The 18,298-nt window shown below is 39.1% G+C and overlaps 2 protein-coding genes across 2 annotated transcripts; both read right to left on the bottom strand.

The window, feature by feature from the left end:
- Nucleotides 1–717: 717 nt before the first annotated feature.
- tnfsf13b (TNF superfamily member 13b) lies at nucleotides 718–3,363 on the bottom strand. Its single transcript, XM_083921429.1, has 6 exons — nucleotides 2,851–3,363; nucleotides 2,632–2,743; nucleotides 2,238–2,294; nucleotides 1,834–1,958; nucleotides 1,370–1,520; nucleotides 718–1,184 (listed from the first exon to the last, which is right to left on the bottom strand). Exons 1-6 carry the CDS (start codon nucleotides 3,082–3,084, stop codon nucleotides 1,072–1,074), a joined length of 792 nt encoding a protein of 263 aa, XP_083777555.1. The 5' UTR covers nucleotides 3,085–3,363; the 3' UTR covers nucleotides 718–1,071.
- Nucleotides 3,364–3,949: 586 nt separating this feature from the next.
- On the bottom strand, nucleotides 3,950–10,710 carry abhd13 (abhydrolase domain containing 13). The gene is made up of 2 exons (XM_083921972.1): nucleotides 10,536–10,710; nucleotides 3,950–7,977 (listed from the first exon to the last, which is right to left on the bottom strand). Exon 2 carries the CDS (start codon nucleotides 7,941–7,943, stop codon nucleotides 6,888–6,890), a length of 1,056 nt encoding a protein of 351 aa, XP_083778098.1. The 5' UTR covers nucleotides 7,944–7,977; nucleotides 10,536–10,710; the 3' UTR covers nucleotides 3,950–6,887.
- Nucleotides 10,711–18,298: the final 7,588 nt, after the last annotated feature.

The raw sequence follows: 18,298 nt of genomic DNA, 5'->3' as shown, positions 1-18,298 counted from the left end.
AAATTCCACTGAAAATCCATGAAAATCGTTATCACTCGGCCCTATACTGTACAATGCACTCTGAATATTATTGAGGATAAGTCTGACACCAAATATTATCTGAATTTTTTATTTATACACCGAATCCAGAAACTGTTCACTTCTGAGAATGAAATCATGAAAATCCATTGGTCCCCAGGTGTAACTCTCCTTCGCCATCTAGCTTAACACGAAGAATCATCCATTGAGGACTTTTCACTATTTCCTCCAGGCTCCTCAGGCATTACAATTCATTGGGCTGCAGCTTCTTCCAATGTGCAGACATCGCCTGCCTGTACGGTTTTGCCTCAATCTAAAAATAGGCACTATCACCTGTGTTCCACTGTTCCTGCTCATCCTTACATGCCTGACAAGATGTTCTGACAGCCACACTGAAGTCTTTCCTTCTTGTGGCCAAGAAAGGAACAACAACCTCCCCTCAGATACCAGATGATGTCATATCTTGTGCAAGAAATATCACTTTATTGCATTTGAATTTTAATCAGTCAGACACACACTATATAGGTAAAGTAAGTAAGTTAGTTTAATCAAACGATGCTATTCGGATTATAAATCAGAGCACTCCTGTTTATTTGCAAATTTCTAAAATAACAAAGCAGATGGGATTAACTATTTCAGTAATGGAAGGACATTTTATTGAGATAGTATGAGAATGACATACAAGTAACACATCACATATCAAATCTTGCCGCGTGCTGGTGATTATTTGAAGAAAAGGTTCTCGATTCTGACAGGTTTTTTCTTACAGTATGCTGTCATGATGTGTCATAGGAATTAACATAATGAGCTGAGCGAGCGTAGAGACTGTCATCACCTCATACAGTATTTCCCCTTCATGTCCTCTCAGGCTGAACAAGTGGAGTCACACAGTCTATCATTCAGCCAGTACAGAAATGGCTGCTTCCTGTATTCTTCTCACCTCACATTCACATCACCCAAGGTCAGGTGAGGTCACCAGAACTGTGTTGCTCCAATTTTGGCACCTTTCCCGCCACAACAGTGTCCCTCTGGCCTGTAATGAGCTGACACACTTTAAGCAAGTTTGACAGCACCCAGGAATGTGGCGTCTCCATACAAGGACACGTTGGCTGTGGAACGAGGGATCAGCAGCTCCAAGTGGTCCCCGACTTCCAGCTTCACAATACCTAAGGGATGCAAATGTACGCTTTAGACCTTGAACTGCCACACCCAACAACTGACACTCACATGCAACAAAACCACAGGCGCACACACACACACACTTGAGAGCTTGACTAAAAAACACTGTCTGACCCTCCGTAACAGCTGTGTAAAATAGGGTAAACATAGCGTGACATAAACAATAACTCACCTCCTGTGTAGCAGGTGTTGTAAGGGTAGACAGGGTTCATATTCTGGATGCAGCGGAACAAGACCACATACTGAGGCTCGTCTCCCACCACATTCCTCTTCCTCCGGATCACCACGTGACCCATTGCAAAGGTGGTGTCTATGTAGTAGACCTGAGTACATCATAAAAGCTGGCTTAAATCTATTGTATGAGGCACGGGTTTTAACATGTATAAAGAGTCAGGTGAGTGGTACAGTGTATCATTTGCTACTTAATTTACTATGCATGCATCGTTTGCATTTTCTCTTCTTTATCTGACCTTTCTTCAAGGTCTCTTAACCAACTGCGTGCTTAGATCAAGCACACATTTTTTTCTGCAATGTCAAAGAGACACATTCCCCTCCTATGTAAAAATCTCTGGTGGCCAGCAAACAAGCTAGCAGCACCTCCCTGTGGAAAAACTATGAAATGACAAACAGACCTACCTGACTGTACACAAAGTAGAAGCCCTCCTCTCTGACTAACATGCTGTCTCCGTCTGCCTCCAGGGCAGAGCCTCGCCTAAGTCCAGACTGCCAGGGGATACCTGTGTGTGGCTCTGAGTTATGTTCTGATCCAAGGAATAAGAAGAATATATCAGACAAAATGTCAAAGCTCTTAAAGCTAAACATGTATCCTAACAGTCAACCTGTTTCAAATCAGTGACTGGACTTTGTTAGGAGTTTCTGCACATGCTTAAACATTTTTTGTGTGGAATATATTTTCACTATATAATAGTTGGTACATTTAATATACACTCCAGAACTCCAAAATGAATATGAAATAAAAACTACAGAAAATTAAGTTCTTAAGATATCACCAAACTGTCACAGCCAAGGGCATACTGTACCTTTCCTGAAGGTTTTCCTGCTATTGTTTGCCAACAACTGCAGGCAAGGCTGAGAAACTATCAGGACATAAGAGAAATGTAGACACGTTAAAACTCATCAGCAGTTTCCTTACAATCTGTACATTACTTATTCCACGGCTCTCTCCCTCCTGCTCCTTCCCTCTTTCGATTTTGGGCAAATTCCTTTGACAAAGTCAGCACTTAGCAACAGCATACTGTAAATATTGTTGTCATGTACAACCCAGGGATTTTTTAATAGCTTGTGCTGATATTAGCACATTAACAGTGAGCACTTATGGATTGCGGCATTTTCTCACCACATCACAAGGAATATCTGCATCTTATACATAAACAGTGAACTGTTAAGACTCTGGTGCAGCCTACTGTGTCTTACCTAATGGCTCTGATCCAGAGACCAATCTTTTCCTCCTTATCAGGGTAAAAGCATGTTGAGACCCAGGTTGGTTCAGGGACTCTTGGCTGCTTCTCCTATTGATATCCTCAGTCTGAACACACACACACACACACACACACACAAACAATAAAGTGCTTGGAAAAACAATGCATACAGGTAAAATGTTCATCAAAAAATCCTGTACAGATTGACTCTCACCAGGTCTGAATGCTTGGCCTCTCGTCCCTCTTCTCTCCTGCGACACACCTCTGATTTGAGTCCCTCTACCTCAGCTCTGAGAACCACCAGTTGGTACAGGGACAAAGCTGAAAGAGAGGAGGACGTGACGGCAGCTAGTGTCAGCAAGAAAATTGGCCAGGACAGCCTCCCTTCACCTGTACTTTGTCCAGTTCCAGGCTCAACACCTGCAAATACTGCCATCGTGGGGCCCATACAATCTCCAGAGCTCACACTGGCTGCATGACCGGTCTCAGGACTGAACTGCACTGCCTGTTTTTTTGACAGACTTGGGCTAGGAATAGTGGATGTTTGCTTCTGTCATCAATGATGTCTCTAGAACCCCTAGCTTTACCTTAATGCCTGTCTAAAAGCTCTACTCACTTCCTTAACTCCCTTTTTTGCCCTTCAATGGCTGCTTTCAGTTTAGTCTGAAGGACTACGCAGAACAAATACTGTACTGTACAAAAAAGGGCAAAAAAGCTTCCGCTCTACTGTTCCGCCTAGCTAACCACACACAGCTTCCTGCCTGACCAGCAGCCTTGACGGATCTATCCCCACTGTCTCTTCATCTTAATCCTTCATTACGATAAAGCACATCTCAGCTTCTCTGCATTTTAACAAATACCCAATGTGATCATTACAGAGTGGAAACAGGAAGTACAGGGACAGTTAGAGGAGTGGCAGTCTGGTCGGGAAATAGGGGGAGAAGGAAAATAAATAGACATTGATAATACCGACACAGTTGAATTTGACAGCTAGAGGAGCTAACATATACTGAAAAAAGGAAGTACAAAAGTTACTTCAACTTTGAACAGAAACATAACATGGCCAAACAAACAGCAATTCCAAGAATAAAAAAGTGAAGTGACCTCCAAGACAATTTTAATGTATCAATTTATTGCATGTTACAGTACAGAAAATAGAAAGTGAAAATGTGTGCTTACAAAAGAAGTTGTCAACATTGTTTTGAAATAGAAAACAAAACAAATGGAAAATCCCTCAAACCGACTGCTTCACACTGAAGATAAAGATGAATCATTCAAATGTCTGACTGTTCACACAACCCAGCAATCTGTCTTTAATGTGGAGCCACTGTAGGTCATAGGACATGGTAGATGTACACAAATAATGTCAACACTGTGCAGGTCCGTTACAGAAATTTGCCAAGACTTAACGTAATTTACATGCCATCTCGCAAATGCCAAAATCCAAATTATGCCAACACTTTTAATAGCATTCATTCCACTAACAAAGATATGAACATATAAAAATGTCCTATTGTGCATTTGCAGAAAACCTGGCAAATATTTTTCTTTATTAAAAAAAAGTGACATTCAGTTTGATTCCATTTCTTTTCCTCAACAGGGTGTTGGACAGTAACAATACATTTGGCTCTGATAAAAACCCAATATTCTAGTTATTTATTTAGCTTTAGGTCAGCCACAAAAACAATAAATCAAGTGAATGGTGACAAGTTCCTACAGCTTTTCTTGAATGAAGACATGGTGCAATGCAAACTAACAGCAGAAGTGTGTAAAAACTAAGTGTGTATCTAAATGAGTGTATATTCAGATTGCACAATGTGTTCTACCAACATATAATGGGATAAACCTAACTCACCTTATGAATTTGATGTAGTAAAAATGTCTGAAACTGTGATCTGACACTGGTGGGGAAAGGTCACACAAAAAGGGAGAAAGACCATCTATACATTATTTTTTGTAAAGCACACTTGTTCATTTTAGACCACAATATACATTCATAGTAGCCTTTAGACCACATTTTTCAAGACCACATTGAGACAAACAAATTTGGTCTTTTGATTTTTGTCAAATTCTGTTAAGCATACTGTTTACAAACAGTATCAAGTATGGCTGTTAAGATCTGTCTTCAGATGGCTTTAATACCACTGCAGTGCAGCATGCTGTATTTGTAAAGTAAGAGCAGATAACAGTGTTTTAATCATCAGGCTCAGCTCCACCCCCTGGAAGACATGCAGGAAAGGTTAATTAGCTCATTAAAAGCCCACCAAGTGAGTAAAGCCATTTCGCCATGTAAGCATAGGGTGAGACGAGGACCTAGAATTCTCCAATTAACAAATAATGCTGATAATAGCAAACAAACAATCACATTTGATTAAAATGCACACTTTATTTTTAGTTCTTAAAGGATAGTTTGATTTATTTTCTATCTTGATACAATACTCACACTCCCATATGTTAATATGAGGCTTCAGTCAGTTAGAAAAAAATAAGTGTGAAACTGTTTCCTTGTTGATCTGAGCGGAGGAAAAGTAACACAAATGGGACATTTTCTACTCAATAGACTTTACCTTGAAATACCCACTAAATTTATTTTACTCAGCCTGCTGAAGTTCTTATTAGGGTCTACCCAACTTCTGAATACTTTTTGCATAAAAAGATAACCGTGTATTTTGTTCCCCATTTGTACTTGATTATCTAAGATTTATGTTAGATTTGTATCTCTTCACAATCAGTATGGACAGGAGAATTACAGCCGCCAAAAACATTTCAGTGTACACATGGGCATGTGATGTACTTAGATAGACTTGAAGAAACCTGTACCCATCCTTAAATAACAAACCACACACAGAGCAGATGCTCCTCACCAAACTACAGGAGCCAAAAATGGCTAAATAGCAAGTAACTTGTGCCCATTTTAAAGTAAAGATTATCCTGTGTGCTAGTTGTGTTTAACAGGACTAGGGTTGGGTATTGGTACTCCATATTGCCAACATAACCCTTAACTTCTTCAGTCAGGGGATACCTGCATACCATCCTTTTTTGGATGCGATTGTGAAACTACAGCAGCAGCTACTGTACAACCCATACGGTCTGTGGTGTGGTGAAGTTGGGTGCAGTGTATTTGATCGAGTTGGCAGGTCAGCATGCTGAGATGCCACTAAAATCTTTGAAAGTATGGCTTTACTACATGCCGGCATCTGATGAAAATAAATGCATAAAACGCGAATGATTATTTCAAATGGAGTATTCTATTTAATCACATTAAGGGTACTGGTATTGGCGTCATCATTTCTTTAACAATACTCAGACCGAAACAGGACACAGTTACGGACTATATCTTGTGGCTTATCCAAATTGCACTGAAACAGAAGTAGTTTGACCGGAACTAGGATCTCAAGAAGTTATCCTGGATAGGCAGAAGTAACAGTTAACGTTATCTTACTGACCACTCTGCACTCAATACTTTTATGGCTGAATATAATTATTCAACAGCAAAAGCTTTTTTATGCTATTGTGAGAGACACAATTGTCAAGGGTATATATAAATATTAATAACTACAATGTCATGTCATGCCCAGCTGCTGCAAGGACTCTAAGTATCAATGTTCCTGACTGAAAGGGGAGAGAAAAACATCCTTTTCTTTCTCAAAGTATTGCTCAGAAGATGCTAGCCTATGTAACTCAACACTTGGGTAAATCTGAACTAAAAAAAAGTGCAATGTAATGTATTAGCAAATATATATATACACATTATAAGCTTACATATGATCAGTGTCTCATTTTGAATATCAGAATTAGTTTTAATTCCAGTAGTAAACAGTTTCCACTGTAATATTGTGGGTGCCTACATGGTCATTATACTATGAGCAATTGTTTCAGTGATTTGAATTTATTTCAGTAGAACCATTACAGAAAATATTGTGGTTGCAACATGTCTTGCTGTATGGGCATGTATGATCTGGCTTCATTAATTTAAGGTAATAAATACATGCATTCATAGCTGCAACACAAAATAAAGCATGAAGGCATTGTTACCCTCTCTTAAAATCTTCAAATAGTCAAATCATTTTAACAAATGTTACATTTACAGAAAGGTAGAAAGATTGAAATAAAATAGAAACCCAGACAAAACCATAAAAAATGTACATTCTTTCCAAAGGTTAATACAGTCTATCCAATCAGTTATTTGTCAGCCTTCACTTCGTCCAGCCCATAGCCTGTAGACAACAGTCAGTTCCCTGACTGTTTATTTCAGATAATGGTGACACTAGATGAGGGCTGAGCACTCTCCTCATGGGCGTGGCTCTTCAGCAGGTCTTTTATGAACTGCTCCAAAGCAGCAAAGTAGCCCTGACACTGCCATGTGTCGTTGTGTGTGCCCTCTGGAAAGATAGCCAGGCGTTTAGTCCGTGCAGGAGACAGCTCATATAGTTGTTTCATCATGACTGGTGGGATGAGCTGGTCTGACAGACCAGACACAAACAGAGAGGGCATGCGGCACAGTGCCACCTGTCGATAAGACAGGAACTGATTCCTATAGCACCACAAAGGCAGCAGGCGCATGGGCAAGAAGGAGAAGAGTGTTGCAGCCATGTGGGGGATGCTGAGGAAGGTGTTTTCAACAATAATGGCTGCTACACGGTGAGGGTTGACTGATGCCAAGCGTACAGCCACAGCACCCCCTAGTGAGCGGCCAAATAGTACCACCTTGGTCTTGTCCAGATCAGGACGGGTCATGACATAGTCCAGTGTAGCCTCAGCATCCAGGTACAGCCCATCCTCACTGGGCTCACCCTCACTCTTTCCATAGCCACGGTAGTCTACCAGCACCACGTTGGCTTTCAGATTAACCAACATGAGCAGGGCGTTTGGCACTCTGTGACCAATATTACCTGCATTACCATGGAAATAAAGGATGGTAGGTGGAGAAGAGGAAGTAGGGTTGCTTTGATTGCCAGGGGTGACTCCAGGAGGCACGTCGCCTCCTGTGTAGCGCAGCAGGATGAGGTTAAGCTTCACACCGTCCTTGGTTCGAATGTACACATTCTCATGAGGAATTCCTGTTGGCATGGGAACATAAAGGCGAGAAGAGGAAGGCTGGTCAGGGAAGTAGAGGAGCACATCCTGAAATTTGTAGAGGATGCCCGCCACAGAGACTAGTATAAGAGCTAGGAGAAAGAATCCCCCATACAGGTGGAAGGTGAGGATGAGGGCCAAAAGGGAGACTCGACAGGCACCCCAGGACCAGGAGGCCAGAGTCAGGGTACAACGCTCCATTGACCCCCACAGCCGCCAGGGCTTCTCCATGGCTACACAACAGCAGAGTCACACGACACACACTCTGCATATACAGGGAGAGAAGGGAAAATGGTTGAATTTAAATGTACATTATTGATTAAAGTATTTAGAAAAACACATTTTGTTAAGTGTTAGTGAATCTATAAAAAAAAGCGTCTGGCAAAGAAGACAGTGTATTTTAATAAATACATTAGGACATCTGGCCAGCATCAGTACACTAATGCACATTATGTTGATTATCGCAACGACATAACATTAAAAATAACGACAAATACCCATCAAAGCCTAAAGCTATTAGTGTTACATATTGCTTATTAAATCCAACATTGCAAAAACCTAGAGTACAAATATGTCAGTAGAGGAAATACAACACATTCTCACATTTGACAATCTGTAACTATTGAATCTTTGGTACATTTAATGCCAAAAGTGACTTATCAAAACTGCCACCAGTTAATGTTCATCCAAACAGTGGATGCACTCAGTAAGGTTTGTTGAACGCAGTCCTGTTTATTCAAAAGTATATTGTACAGTGTAGTAGCTGGCTGCAGATAAGCTCAGAACAGTATGTTCTATTTCTTCAAGTCACATAAATCCACGGGTATTAGGCCAATAATTAAACCACAGATAGCAATAATAGCAATAATCGGTGTAGGCTATATGGAAAAGTAAATGCTAAAAATGACACACTTTTACTTCACTTGAATTACTTAGGCTAAGGATTATTCAATAACTAGTATAAGCTTATCTTGGGTGTCACCAACAAAATGAATGTAAATGTAGCCTACTTTATTGATCATCTCTAATCTGAAAATGTTAAACATAAACCAAACTAGAGATCTAGTCACTTCAATTCTATGTTTGCAACAGTGGTTAGGGTTTTATATTCCATTTTAAAATATCTGTTTGCGGTCCACTTTATATGGAAGTGTTATTTATTTATTTTTGCTGCTAATGAACACTTTGTTATTTGTTAATAAATAATATTAAGTACATTTATATCTGTGTTAATTCGTTACCTTTTTTTTTAACAAGGCTAAATGTTTTTGTCAAGCCCGATGCCTTCACTCACATGGAAAGGTATATGAGTCATTCATTGATTCAACAGTAGGATCGGATTGGTATCAGCCGATACGCTCAGCCTAGGTATCGGTACTGGATTGGATCGGTGCATCTCTAAACCAAACTACAGAGGAAATTATAACTCAATTGTAGGTGAGTGTGAGGCTAACTTTACTGTCTCTCAAGGGGACTTTGAAAATAAAGACAATAAATGCAGTAAATGAAGCTCTATGCAAATATATATTATATATTGAGTTTAAACATTTACCGAGGTAAAACATAATATCCCCCTCAAAGCAGGGGGATTTACACAATAACCATAAAATAAAATAAAAACTTTGAAGGTGTGACCCCTAGTTAACCAACAAATTTAAAATTTAAAAACATTCAGTTACTGGCAACAAACCGGTCCATTTCAATTTCCATCCTGTGGTAATCAGCAAAATGCCAGGAAATACTAACTGAACTGCCGTTGCAATCATAGTGTGGTTACCACCACTGTCAGTCTGTTAGACAAAGATAAAGTTGTTATACGCCCTTTTTGGCGCATCAGGTGTGTTTAGTTCAGTGGTGTAAAGTGCATTTACTCAAGTACTGTACGTGAGTACTATTTTGAGGTAGTTCGACCTTACTTTAGTAATTCCATTTTATGCTACTTTATAGTAGCTACTATGATAGTTTATGCTACACAGAAGAATATAAAGTAATTAAAATGAACCCTTCCTTTATCAGCTACAACATTAGATATTTACATTAATCTATCCATAATTTTAATCCAATAATATATTATTCTGAAACAGGCAATTGTGCATAATAAATACTTTTTGTACTTTAAGTATATTTTGATGCTAATACTTAGCCCTTTTTCTTATGTAACATTTTTAATGTAGGACTTTCTACACTGTTTGGGTGTACAGTGTTTCACACTGAACTTATACTTAAATAAAAGCTCTGAGTACTTATCTCACCACTGGTTGTGTTCAGCCAATTCAAGGGCTGGTGGGCACTAACTCACTATGCAGTAGTTGGTTTCCCCGGGGACAGGAACGAAAACCACCGACGGGAATACGTTAAATCAACGTTAACGTTGCTGGGTACAAACTGAGGATACATCTATAAGTATTACAAGACTGAAAAATGTCTTGACCGCACCCACATATAAGAGAGGGTGCTGCTGCCTGTCTGGTGACAACGGATGAAAAGCAGTTAATAGCGTCTAACGTAAAAGAGCTTTGACAGTTGTCGTTAGCCAGCTAACTAACGTTTGACGTCACCGACAGCTATCACTTAGTAATCTACAGTATATTTGGGCTGTCAAAACGAGCTGTTTCCAAGACGGCGATATACCAAATTTTGAAGTAACTGACCATAGAACCGAACCAAACCCTATCAAAACCGACGTTAGCTGGTTTAGCTGCAAGTTAGCTCCGTAACAAGCATGCTAACTATGAAGCTATCCTTTTCTCCCATAGCCGCTAGTGCTATCAGCGCCTTTGAATGTAGCCACCTTTAGCAAGGTAACATTAGCCACATACTCACCCTTCTCTCATTCTTAGCGCCTCAGCTGCATGAATATTTCACAAAACAGTTACACATTGACATAACACAGTCACTATCATGCAGCGCTGTAGTAGTTAATTAAATAACATTTAAAGTTAACTGGCAAAACGAAATGTGAAACAGCTGTCAGCAAGAACCGGCAAGGCTAGCCACACAGCTGGTTAGCATTACTATTGTAGCTTTTCAAGAACTCCGTGTGGGGCTCAGCACAAGAAGGAAGGTTCCTACCCCATTTGGAACAACATAATGGGCTAAGTAGAATGGCAAACCTCTCTACTTACATCATTGGATTGAAAAAAAATCTGGTCAAAAACCCATCTAATTAACAATTTTTCTACTCTATTATTTATGTAACTATTTTATTTTATAAATGAATATATATTAAAGGTTGAATCTTTATTAAAAGCTATATTTAATACACTTATGGGGCGTTTTGAGGGGCAAAGAATGAAAGTATTGCTTTTCCATAAAAAAATATATTTAGTCTGAATTAATATTAAGAATGATTTTTGACGGGTTTGACACTAACTTTTACATTTACATTTTACCAGCCATTAAGCGGCCGCATTGCGGGTTGCAAGGGTTGTTTTGTTGTTGGGCGCAGCTAACATTACTGTAGGCTGGCACCGGATGAAATGGAGTTTGCCAATCCTGCAGCTGCTTTGTTTTTTGTCCCAGCAGCTGAGTGACCGGAGATGAGCAAAAAGGAGAGTATAGGCCAAGCATTCACTTGATGGACTGTGATAAAGGAGTTCAATGGCATTGAAACGCACGCCAAAATGGCTACGTTTCTCCCTGATCAGTAAGCTAACTTTCATGTTTACTTAGCTGTAATGGCTAATGGTAACGGCTAACGGTAACGCCTAATGGTAACGGCTAACGGTAACTGTCAGTCAAACTCCTCAGCAATACTTGTTTTTATGGTGCGATGGGTTCAAACAGACTCCGGTCTGTCTGTAGGCTACTGGGCCAGGTCTGACGATCCTGGCAATGCGACTGCTTTTAATTATATTTTGTTGTTGCGACTACAATCTTGAGACACTAGATGGTGGTGTTCTGCTTACTTTCCATATTCAGCCTATATGGATATATATATGTGTGTGTGTGTGTGTGTGTGTGTGTGTGTGTGTGTGTGTGTGTATATGTATATATATATATAGCAGCCCTCAGGGTTATAGATGACTCTAATATGCCTGTATTATTCAGAATTATAAAGAAAAATGACATTAAAAAGTTGACATAAAGTAAGGATACAGCTTTTTATGGATGGTTTAATATAAAGTTCACTTTATGTATTATCTAGCATTTTATCGAACATTCAAATTAATTTGATATGTATATCATTTTTAAACACTTTTTTAACACTTCCTCTTGCTGAGGACAGGTTAATTTGCATGCATTTCATAGTACAGTGCCTGTATTTAAACAAAATGCAATAAATGCATATAATATATATATAGAAAATGGATTCCATGAGTTCCCACAGATCTTTCATGTTGATCTTTTAAAGTATTTTTTATGGTTGGCTTTTCTTTATTTTAAATGCAAACTACAACTTTTCAATGTATGACATGCCTTGTCCTTTATCTCAAGAATCAGTGATATATGGTATATAATATTTATCTTTATTATCTTAAATACCTTGTATGTTAGGAGGTGTTTTGTCATTGTCTCTATGCCTTGTGTTCATAAATGAATCATCTTGAATAAATAAGAAGAAAGAAATAGAGGTTTAACAGTAGCTGGCATCCTAAGTGTTGCATGACTGCCATCTGTAGTTAGTTCACTCCTACTGTCTGGTTGTCAAGTTTTTCCCATCAGTAATGTTCTCCTTAGGAACCTTACGAAACATCCGTGCCATACTCCAGTAACTCTTGGCTCCTGAGATGCTTCCCATAATAAAGAGTGTCGTTCATATACCTGTGTCCTTAATCCTCTATGTAGTCATTATTACCTCCCTTTTTTTATTTCCTCCCATATTTCCCACGGAATACCCAGTCTATTTTAAATACAATGTAAATGCATTCCTCTTATATTCTAATCCCAGTGCTGTTGCCATCCTTTATTGATTTTCTTCCATACAATTCCCTTTCCCTTGGACTTTTAAAGGTCAATACAGATGTTTGCTTTTTTAACAGCTTGTTCTGCTAGTTTGTCCACTCTCACAGTACCCAGAGTGCCTGTATGAGCAGGGCCCCAAATGAATGCGACCCAAATGCCCTGTTTCATTACTCAAATGTGTGTACTTGAATGTATTCCCATTATTTAGAATAGTAGAATACTGTATGCACCTAACTTAAAACTGGAGAGAGCACAGCCACTTTGTTTGATTTGATTTGTTCAACCCAGTCTAAAGCCATCAAAATGGAACTCAATTCAACAGTAGACACAAACTTAAGATGTTTGAAGTTTTATAAAAAACTATATATATATATATATATATATATATATATATATATATATATATATATATATATATATATATATATATATATATATCTCAACCCAGTAAACACTTGCATATATTCTGTTATAATTAAACATCTCACTCATCAAATCTGATATTTTACTTCTTGCTTTAAGTTTAAATATTTCAAATCTACCAACAAACTTTAAAGTAACCACTCAGGGACTTGTAGGTCCTTTGCATTTCAACCAAATGTACAATGATTTTAGTGCTTTCTTCCTTTGCTGTTCAATTTTTGGCCACCAGGTGGTGGTCTTGGAAAGTGTATAATTGAGGAAATTCAAGAAGTGAAAGGAACTCTACAGGTTAAAAGTAAAATATCCAAATTAAAGTTAGTGGTTATGGTGCACAAAAAGACTGGGGGCTGCCAAGGCAGGGGACAGTCAGCAGTTGTCTGGGCTCTGCATCAAGGGGTTTGCCCAACAAAAGCTAGAGTTCTGGAAAACAGGGTCTCAAAGGCAAAGACTGCTGTAATGAATTTGTTTCATGATCCTAAAATAAAGAATGACTGGACTGACAATGTTAATCTGCTGCTTTGGTCTCAAAAGCAGACGATAAAAAACATGTTTTTTTAACGGTTGGTATAGTCAGAACTGACACATCTCACAGTGTGCAAAAGTGGGTCAAATTGTAAATGTCATAGCCATCTCACTCTGCTGACAAGTAGGGTGAGAGAAATGTCCTTGAATGAAATGTTCCTCAATGAAAGGACAGCAAGGACAGAAAGCATGTCAACCTGTACACAACATCTCAGTTAACTTTGGAGACTGACTCCATGTAGGCTCTGACAATTGCTTATACTGAACAAGGTGAAATCATTAAAACGAACAAAGGCAAGATAACGGTGGATTTCAATTGACTATTTGTGACTGTATCTACTTGCACTGACGTTGACTACAAACAATCATCTGATGATCTGTCAAACTCAAAAAATAAAACATGACCTTGGGAATAAAAAGCTTGTTAAATACACTTTTCAATATTATATGTTGATGTTTTTCCCTCTTTGCGGGTTGATCGGAATTGCTGTATTTCTTGCACAATCAGTGTGACCTTGAGGGAGACAGAAATATTATGTGCAGACTAGCACAGATGTTGGCCTGAGCTCAGTACTTGAAGTTTGTTCACTTGATTCTGGGGTGTTAAAATCGGCATCAAAGCCGTAGATGGAGCATGATTCAATTCTGTCAGATAAAAACTTCATAGGCAACCAAAATTAAGTCACCTAAAATGTCGTCAGCTTGTGAAAGCATATTCAATTCAAATATATTCATATTCCATATTCAAATAATATGGTTAATGTTCGTTCATTATTTTTGAGGCAGAAAAGCTGACACAGGACATAATGGGCCTTAAAGCCGCAAGACAGACATGTGGGAGCATAGGTTTGCTATGGGCTATTTGGAGGAGGTTATGATGCGACCACAGGTATACCATGATCTGACCATAATATATAATATGCTAACTGTGTATTTAGGTATACAAGCTGCTATGGTAACACTTTCTATAAAGACCAAATCTATGGTGCATTATATGGGCATTCATACTAAGTTATAATGCTTTATGACTACACTCATAAACAAATAATGCTTTTTGATGCACTATACCAACATTCATAAAACACTTTAGATGCGACCTATAATGAATTATAAGTTCACGTCTTATGGGTGCTCTAAACTAGAGGTTGACTAATGTGGCTCACAATACATTATTATATACTCACCTATACACGCCTCGACAATCAACATAGGTAATCATAATTTATTATAAACACGTCAGTCGGTGTTTATGAGTGTCATGATAAGGCATTATGTATGCATTATAATTCCCTGTGAATGCCACTATAATGTACTACAGCTGTTGTCCAAACAGAAAAGGGTGAATCTATATATTGTTGTTGTCACAGCTCATCTCTGCCTCACACTCTGCACCTGCTTCAATCTGTCAATCAGACACACCCCCCTCATCAAGCAAACTCCACTCACCTGTGCTCTCTGCTCTGGCTGCATTTAAGCCCCAACTCCACACTCACTCATTCCCAGATTGTTCTCGATGCTTGCACCAGACTCTCCAGCGTTACTCTGCCTGATCTCCCGGTTTCGACCCAGCCTGCCTCTGACTATCCTGCCTGACCGATCTCCTGGAAACCACCTCAGCCTTCCGTCCCTGACCACGATCCTCGCCTGTCCCCTTCTGGATTCTGCCTGTCGGCTCCTGTGGCTAACTGGTGGTTCCCTGGTTCAGCTCTTCAGAGTGAGTGTAACTCAAGTCTCCTCTGTGGCTACCTGCAGCGGCGTGACTCTGATTATTCCCTGCATCAAACCAATAAAGTTTGTTACCAACGATACCTGCCTGTATTTGTGCTGCTATTGGGTCCCAACCAAACCCGTTACAGTTGTGGCCTAAGGACAACCAGCAAACTGTAAGATCTGATATTTAGGCGTATCTGTGTGTGAAATTGAAATTTGGCACACAAAGGAGCAACACGAAAGGTTTTGGTATGTGTGTATCTGTAGATGCTCATTCTTTTTCATTTTTCATAGGTGAAACACTTGGAAAATGGCCTTTGAAGGGACAATTAGTCTAAACTAAAAGAGAAATAAGGATAATGGACTATTTTTTCAACTTGAACACAGTAACTTAAAGATTATGTCTATGTTCAAACTCTATACATTATTCACACTCTGTTGTAAAAAAAGGGAAAAGCTCATAACACAATTCTAGTGCTGTGGCCATTTCAATTGCTGCATCTCTGGTAGTAACACACACACACGCACTCAGAGTGCAGTATTTTGATGGATTCAGCTTATGAGACTGACAGCTGGCAAGTTCACTCTCTCTTCCCTACGACTCAATTACCTTTGACATGCCAGTCAAAACATCTATCACACATACACACACTCAAACTCTCATACACACTTACACACGCACACTCTGTGGCTCAACTCTCGTATCCCACGACTCAATTACTTGAAATATATAGCACTCCAAACAGCTGGAGGGTCTGAGCTCAATAATACAAATTCAGAGTCGCTACAGGACGAGGAGTGACTCCAATGACCTCAATGGGAATATCATATCATCAGGCCAAAGGACATGCTTGTCATTCACCTCATGCCATGCACGCAATGTTAGTCAGCATCTTTTTTGACTGGTGCTATGACTTTATATCTTCAAGTATAAGAGTTGCTGTCACTGCAGTTTCGTTTGTGAAAGACATAGTTGAGCTCATCTGACATCATCACGAGCAATGCTTCTTTCATTTGCAAGTCACTGAATGCCATGCACAGGGTGATGGATGTGGTGTCCATGGCTACAATGTAAATGTGTTGTCACCTTGGAGACAGAACATTGCTTTGAGTCAGAGGACAGCTATATAATGGCAATTCTTCATTTAAAACACATCACAGAGGAACCAGGAGTTACGTGTCACAGCAGAATGCCGTTAAACTGCCTTTTCCCCCCTTTTTATGCAGATTCATAATTAAAAAAGAGCTGCTGTAACTCTTACAGCTGTATCCTGGTGTCAGTCAACAAGGTTTAATAAGGTTACACATTGTACTGTGATGGCCTAATCAGCTAAGTGAAATAGGCAGACCTACCTTGCATTGTGGGTATGCAGCTAAGAGTAACCTACACTGTGCCTGCCAAGAATAAATTGGGTGGAAATGCTGTATGTCTCAGGCAGCAATTAGGCGGCCTCCTGTGGCGAGGAGGCAGGCATTTAATAAAGGCTACATTTCCCTCATTTCCCTTGCAAATAAACCTTCTGTCACATCTATGATGATATCTATCACTCTAATTAACCTGTAGATATAGGTTTGTATCTAATAAGTGTATGCTCCTGTATGAAATTGAAAATCCTCGAAGTAGTGAGGAGTTTAGGGACTAATGTTAGAAATAGAGCCATCCCAAACCAAAGCCATTCAGTCAAGTAAAAATAAAGTAGTAACAGCAATACAGAGGGTTAACAGGACATTGTTTCCTGATTGCGTTGAATTTGAATGAGGTGCTAGGTTTAATGTATGATGATGATTCTTATCCTCAATCCCTCGGTCTTTGCCCAACCTACTCTGATGGTATAGATAATTAGCACATATAGCCATTGTGCCAAAAATAAAGAATAAAGAAGAAGAAAACAATGACTTTCAGAGAAGGCTTTCTTTGGCTCTCCAGACACCTTGAACAGCCTCCAAAGTGGTAATATCAGTTGCCAGAGCTGCTAAATCAAGCCGCCTTCAAGTGGCTGATAATGCAATTCATCCAAGTGCTTATTTTTTGAGACACGTTCAAATACCAGCTTCTGTCAAACCAAGTCAATGTAATGTAATTTATATAGTCCAATATTACAAATCAATAATTTGCCTCAAGGGGCTTAATAATACACTGTTGCCCATACAGTTGGAATCATTTTGTATTCAGACACATCTCTCTTTTAATTTTACAGTTACTGTGATATGTTTGGAAGCGAATGATCCGTAAGTTTGAGGAGATACACACTTTATCAACCAAAAATAAATCACATTGGTACAATCATTTCATGAGAAAAGATAGAAACTACTTTATTCCACCTTTATGGGCAACAATGTATATCATTACACCCTTGATTCAGATGGAGAAAAAAACAAAACAAACAATTCCCTTTAACAGGGAAAAGGACTGGAGAACAACATGTTAGGGATCCCTCTTCCAGGACAGAGAAAGAGTTACGGTTAAGGGAATACTGTAGTAAGGCATTAAATGAAAAGATTGATACCACTCCCATGACTATAAATTACGTATGAAACTAAAGCCTGGAGGCAATTAGCTATAGCTTAGCCTAAAGCACCTCTAAAAGCTCACTCATGAACATGTTTTGATTTTTAGAAGTGCTGGTACCAGTATGTTTTTTGTACTTGCTCCTTCCCCTGCTTCCAGTCATATGCTTAGCTAATTACCTACTGTTTCCACATGCATGAGACATGCGCATGGTATTGATCTTCTCAACTAACTCTTAGCAGGAAAGTGAATAATCATATTTCAGGAAATGTCAAATTATTCCTCTGAGGCAATAACAACCTCATCTGCCACCACCACCGCAGTAATGATCATCATCCTCATCATAGTTATTATCGTTGTTAATCCCCAAAACAGTAATATATTAACAGTGAACTTGTAAGAGCTCTCCACATTGGGTTAAGCCAAAACAAGTCTCTCTGCAAAGGACATTTTCTTTTTGCAACCATGTGCAACCATGAAATTGTGTCAGCAGCAAGCCCTTTTTTAAAAAGTGCAA

The sequence above is a fragment of the Echiichthys vipera genome (assembly GCF_963691815.1).
Source record: "Echiichthys vipera genome assembly, chromosome: 10".
NCBI classification, from domain to species: Eukaryota; Metazoa; Chordata; class Actinopteri; order Perciformes; family Trachinidae; genus Echiichthys; species Echiichthys vipera.
The sequence above is the reverse complement of the archived record's forward strand: the minus strand, read 5'-3'. Positions and strand labels throughout refer to the sequence as shown.

What these genes read in the sequence shown, in the direction of transcription:
- tnfsf13b (XM_083921429.1), bottom strand. Translation starts at nt 3,084, where the DNA reads ATGGGCCCCACGATGGCAGTATTTGCAGGTGTTGAGCCTGGAACTGGA. An exon ending in TCTACTTTGTGTACAGTCAG is followed by an intron (nt 1,521 to 1,833) that starts GTAGGTCTGTTT and finishes TGATGTACTCAG; the next exon opens with GTCTACTACATAGACACCAC. An exon ending in CAACACCTGCTACACAGGAG is followed by an intron (nt 1,185 to 1,369) that starts GTGAGTTATTGT and finishes TGCATCCCTTAG; the next exon opens with GTATTGTGAAGCTGGAAGTC.
- abhd13 (XM_083921972.1), bottom strand. Translation starts at nt 7,943, where the DNA reads ATGGAGAAGCCCTGGCGGCTGTGGGGGTCAATGGAGCGTTGTACCCTG.